General features: G+C 50.0%; 1 protein-coding gene across 1 annotated transcript in view; it reads left to right on the forward strand.

The window, feature by feature from the left end:
• LOC113406968 (capping protein, Arp2/3 and myosin-I linker protein 2-like) overlaps positions 1–5,013 on the forward strand; it is a 37,366-nt gene extending 32,353 nt beyond the window's left edge. Inside the window, exons 8-9 of the mRNA XM_029912034.1 lie at positions 3,901–4,017; positions 4,412–5,013. Coding sequence (XP_029767894.1) covers positions 3,901–4,017; positions 4,412–4,566 — 272 coding nt within the window. The 3' untranslated portion in view covers positions 4,567–5,013. The remainder of the gene's footprint in view (positions 1–3,900; positions 4,018–4,411) is intronic.
• The last annotated feature ends 916 nt before the right edge of the window (positions 5,014–5,929 follow it).

Below are 5,929 nucleotides of genomic sequence, written 5' to 3' on the forward strand. Positions count from 1 at the left end.
GCCATTTAAAGCTAAAAAAGCCGGACATGTCCGGGGAAACCCGGATGGATGGTAACCCTAGTCTCTAAGGATTTTCAGCAAGGATCACACAAGGTCAACCTCCCCACATTCAAATCCAAAAGAAACTAAAGAAATGAATTTAATTAAATAACTTTATAAAATCTTATGATAAAGAAAAATAATCTAATTTTTACAACATGACATAGCTATGATATAACCACAGACATTACTTTCACAGTCTAAAATCCTACCTGCCACATGGGGCCACAACAGTGGGACCCCTAACTCACCCAGCAATATCGTCAATTTATCCAGCTACACACTTAACTCAGCAGAAGAGTCTGTCCTATCTCGGGGACTCTCTTTTTGCCCCACCACCCCCACAAACATGATACAGTTCTGCGGTGATCTGGAAGCCTACTTTCGCCATCTCCGACTCAAAGAATACTTTCAAGATAACACTGAACCGTGCACTGGTACACGGATACCCTCCCACCAACAACACAAGAAGAACTCCACATGGACTCCTCCTGAGGGTCAAAATGAAAGTCTGGACCTATACATAGAATGCTTCCGCCGACGTGCACAGGCAGAAATTGTGGAAAAACAACATGGCTTGCCTCATAACCTCAGTCGTGCAGAACGCAATGCCATCCACAGCCTCAGAAACAACCCTGACATTATAATCAAAGAGGCTTGTAAAGGAGGTGCTGTTGTCATCATGGACAGGTCTGACTACCACAAGGAGGCTGCCAGACAACTCTCCAATACCAAATTCTACAGGCCACTTTCCTCAGATCCCACTGAGGAATATACTAAGAAACTGCACCATCTACTCAGGACACTCCCTACACTAACATAGGAAGAAATCAACACACCCTTAGAGCCCCGACCGGGGTTATTCTATCTACTACCCAAGATCCACAAACCTGGAAATCCTGGACACCCCATCATCTCTGGAATTGGCACTCTCACTGAAGGACTATCCGGATATGTGGACTCTCTATTCAGACCCTATGCCACCAGCACTCCCAGCTATCTCCGTGACACCACTGATTTCCTGAGAAAAACTACAATGCATTGGTGATCTCCCAGAAAACACCATCCTAGCCACCATGGATGTGGAAGTTCTCTACACAAACATCCCACACACAGATGGAATACAAGCTGTCAGGAACAGTATCCCTGATGATGACACAGCACAACTGGTTGCTGAGCTCTGTGACTTTATCCTCACGCACAATTATTTCAAATGTGGTGACAATATATACCTCCAGACCATGGCCCCACAATATGCCAACATTTTTATGGCTGACCTGGAACAACGCTTCCTCAGCTCTGGTCCACTCACGCCCCTTCTCTACCTACCCTACATTGACGGCATCTTCATCATCTGGACTCATGGGAAGGAGACTCTGGAAGAATTCCACCATGATTTCAACAGCTTCCACCCCACCATCAACCTCAGCCTGGACCAATCTACACGGGAGGTCCACTTCCTAGATACCACAGTATAAATAAATGATGGTCACGTTAACACCACCCTATACCGAAAACCCACTGACCGCTATGCCTCCCTTCATGCCTCCAGCTTCCACCCTGGACACACCACACGATCCATCGTCTACAGCCAAGTGCTGAGATACAACCGCATTTGCTCCAACCCCTCAGACAGATACCGACACCTACAAGACCTTCACCAAGCATTCTCAAAACTACGATACCCGCACGAGGAAATAAGGAAACAAATCAACAGAGCCAGACGTGTACCCAGAAGCCTCCTGCTACAAGACAAGCCCAAGAAAGAAACCAACAGAACTCCACTGGCCATCACCTACAGTCCTCAGCTTAAACCTCTCCAACGCATCATCAGTGATCTACAACCCATCCTGGACAATGATCCCTTGCTTTCACAGACCTTGGGAGGCAGGCCAGTCCTTGCCCACAGACAACCCGCCAACCTTAAGCATATTCTCACCAGCAACCACACACTGCACCATAACAACTCTAACTCTGGAACCAATCCATGCAACAAACCTCGATGCCAACTCTGCCCACATATCTACACCAGCGACACCATCACTGGACCTAACCAGATCAGCTACAACATCATCGGTTCATTCACCTGCACGTCCACCAATGTAATATACGCCATCATGTGCCAGCAATGCCCCTCTGCTATGTACATCAGCCAAACTGGACAGTCCCTATGTAAAAGGATAAATGGACACAAGTCAGATATTAGGAATGGCAATATACAAAAACCTGTAGGAGAACACTTCAAGCTCCCTGGCCACACAATAGCAGATTTAAAGGTAGCCATCCTGCAGCAAAAAAACTTCAGGACCAGACTTCAAAGAGAAACTGCTGAGCTTCAGTTCATTTGCAAATTTGACACCATCAGGTCAGGATTAAACAAAGACTGTGAATGGCTAGCCAACTACAAAAGCAGTTTCTCCTCCCTTGGTGTTCACACCTCAACTGCTAGCAGAGCACCTCACCCTCCCTGACTGAACTAACCTCCTTATCTCCAGACTGATTCTTGCCAGCATATTTATACCTGCCTCTGGAAATTTCCATTACATGCGTCTGACGAAGTGGGTATTCACCCACGAAAGCTTATGCTCCAATACATCTGTTAGTCTATAAGGTGCCACAGGACTCTTTGTTGCTTATTACCTTCACAGTTATACATAAACATCAATAAAGAAAACAAATGAAAATCTGAACAGTTCAGTCCCCCCAGAAACACAGTGAAAGTTCCCCAAAACTTGGGTTTTGTTCACTTAAGTCTCAGTTAGAGTCTTTGATCACCAAATCGAGACAATCTGCTGAGACTAAACAACAGCTTCCCTCCACTTGCCTGTAGGGATCTTCAGCTGGAATCCAGGCAGACTCTTCCTCTGCTGAAATCACTGTTAGCCACTCAGCTGATGGATTAACCAACCACTCAGTTACCTGTATAGAGTTAAAGAAAACCCTGTTACAAGAAAATACAAAACTGAGAATAGCAAAATAGAAATGACTCTTTCCCCATTATCACATTTAAAGAACAGTTGATGACTCAAACTAGTTGAGATAATGTAACTAGAACAGTTTGGCTAAAATCAAAACAATATTCAAAGCGTACAAATTAAAACAGAAGTGATTTTTCCCTCCCAGTTTCCCTGGGCTATAATTAGCATTGCCCAGGCTTCCCTGTTAGAGGGTTCACAATATCACTAATCTGCTGCAAAATGCTTCAGAGCAGCGGTTCTCAAACTTTTGTCCTGGTGACCCCTTTCCCATAGCAGCCTCAGAGTGCGACCCCCCTTGTAAATTAAAAACACTTTTAACACCATTATATTTAACACCATTATAAATGCTGGATGCAAAGTGTGGTTTGGGGTGGAGGCTGACAGCTCGCGACCCGCCATGTAATAACCTCGCAACCCCCCGAGGGGTCCCAACCCCCAGTTTGAGAACCCCTGCTTCAGAGTTCGGGAGAGCAGCCTGCTTCCTCCCCCTGGCCTCAGCTTCTCCCGACTCACCCAGGGCACGTGGCCTTCTGCCAAGCACCTGCGCTGACTGCTGCCCTCAGGGCGTCTGACCCCAGCAACAGGGAACCTATGGGAGCAGACCCAAATCTACTACATCCAATTCCAGAAGCTTCTGGATCTGGAGTGCTTAATCTGCCTAGCAACAGTGATCCAGAGACAGGACACTCCTCCCTCCTCCCTATCTTAAAGAGATATCTCCCTATTAGGCACATGGGTTACACGCGCACACCCCCTCCAAGAAGAAAGGGGCCAGAGCCAACTTCAAATAGAGGTGGCCCAGGCTCCTGCACAGGCCCTGTTCCCCGCCAGTGCCACCCCCCCCCCCAAGCTGGTAATGTTACACTGCTTGCGTTTCCTTCAGGTGTAAAAATCCCCCTGCGCCTGCAGCGCTCGCCAGTCCTGAAACGGAAGCCTAAGCCCAACTCTATGGTGGATGTGGCGGGGAGCAGCACGGCCAGTGCCCCGGCAGCATTGCAGGGTAAGGATGAGCTAACCCTACAGCCTGTGCACAGGGCATGGCACCTGCACCAACTCAGAGCCCTTTCCCCTTCGGCATTGCCCCGGCACCTCCTGCTAGCCTCCCCCCAGGCCCAGTCCACTCCTCTTCCCTACACCTGCGTGCTGCCCTGGGCCTGATCCTGCGCTCACCCCTACTAATGTAAGGTGGGAGTGGCCACCCTGAGGCCAGTGCAGTTACACTGGTGTAAAGGGGGAGAATCTGGCCCTACGGGGACAGGTGCACAGAGACTAAAGCAGCCAGTCAGGCCCCTTCCCTCTTACTGAGCTGCGGCTCCCTTTGTTGCCCTACGGAGGCACCTTTAGTAATGCTGTTGTGACCCTCGCTAATGCCGTGTTTGTGGCCCCTTCCCCAGACACTCTGCCACAGGACGAGCACAGGGCCACAGCCGAACTGCAGGGGGAGCAACCGCAAGCCGTGGAACAACCGGTTGAAAATGCACAGAACAGCCACACACCAAAGAGCAGCAGCTCCAGGCCTGCCAGCAGCCCCCCAGGGACAATGAGTTAGTGAGGGCTGCGGCCCGCTGTCATTTCCAATAAAACACTGCGACCAAGTGCAAGCTGAAGGGTTATGATTTGCAACAGAAGCTCAAGCACCTGTGCAGTGTAGGGCACCATGGTGCAAGCAGCGGGGAGATGGGGGAGGAGGCCCCCAGCTTGCTCCCCCTCCCTTCGCTGCTCCCAGGTGTAGAACATCAGTGCTTCCTATGGAAACGGGGACAGACCGGAGCCTGGCCCCACTGGGAGGCTGCTAACACTTCCTGAACGATCTACGAGAGGACCCCCCCTTCCAGCTCCCACTACCCTCTGCTAGTCTCATACTGCGCACAGCTGGCTTTACACAAGCTCCAGCTGGCTAAAACCGAGATGCCAGAAGCCAGTAGCTGAGTTTGCCACCAGCCTAAGCTTTTCCTGGAGCATCTGGCTCTTTGGATGCATGCACAGCTATTAAGTATGCAGCAATAGCAGGCATGGGCCGGTGGCTTGTGTGTGTTTGCCATACATGGGGACTTGCCTTGCATTGTACGGCCCCGGATCAACAGGGCTGCACAATGCTGAATTAGGTGGTTTTCAGGCCGGGTGTGGCACTCACATCCAAACCTACTCAATACAGAACAATCTGCCTCTTCTAGGGGCCAGAGCGGGTCGTTCCCCTCCAACCATTAGGCTGGGTGCATGCCGTCGGCTTGGTTTAACCTGTCTGCACGATCCTGCCGTTCTTACTCAAGCAGATGCTCCACTGCCAGCAACGGGAGTTTGGGCTGAAGGCACAGCCCCATGTGCTCTGTGCACGCTGGCCCTGCGTTCTGCGCTGCTCCACCGTGGCAGGCTGGACATTCCATGGCACCGCTCGGTCAGTTGAAAAAACAAATCTGAAGGGTTTGATTAAAATGTGAACATGACTAATGGAAGCAGTGCAGCTCCCTGTGGTGTTTCTCCTGCCGGTGCATTTATTTCAGGCTGCCCCATCATTTCAGTGTGCTGCAGAACTGGGCACTGAAACGGAGCAACTGCTCTGAAGCCAGCAGCAGGACAAGGCGTGGGGGTGGGGGTTGATACGCACAGGAACTCGGTGTTTGCTAAGATGAGCTGCTGGGAAACAGTTAAATTGAAGCTGGTGGGAGGCTTTGATGTCATCAAGCTGCTGTGGAGAATGGAGCTGTTCAGACCTGTCGTGCTCTTGGTTCTGGCTGGCTGCAGCCTTTACAGGTCGGTGACATTCGGGTCTTGGTTGAGGTTTTTGTCACCAGCACAAGGGCTAGAATTTATTTAATTTAATTGAAATAGAGTCTGGAGCAAAATTCTGCAGTCAAAAATACAAGTGATTCTGTCCCCAGGCTCACAGCTGAAGGCAGTGGTCCCCAAACCTT

Source organism: Terrapene carolina, unplaced genomic scaffold (genome assembly GCF_002925995.2).
Source record: "Terrapene carolina triunguis isolate 2854851 unplaced genomic scaffold, T_m_triunguis-2.0 Scaffold168, whole genome shotgun sequence".
Taxonomy (NCBI): Eukaryota; Metazoa; Chordata; order Testudines; family Emydidae; genus Terrapene; species Terrapene triunguis.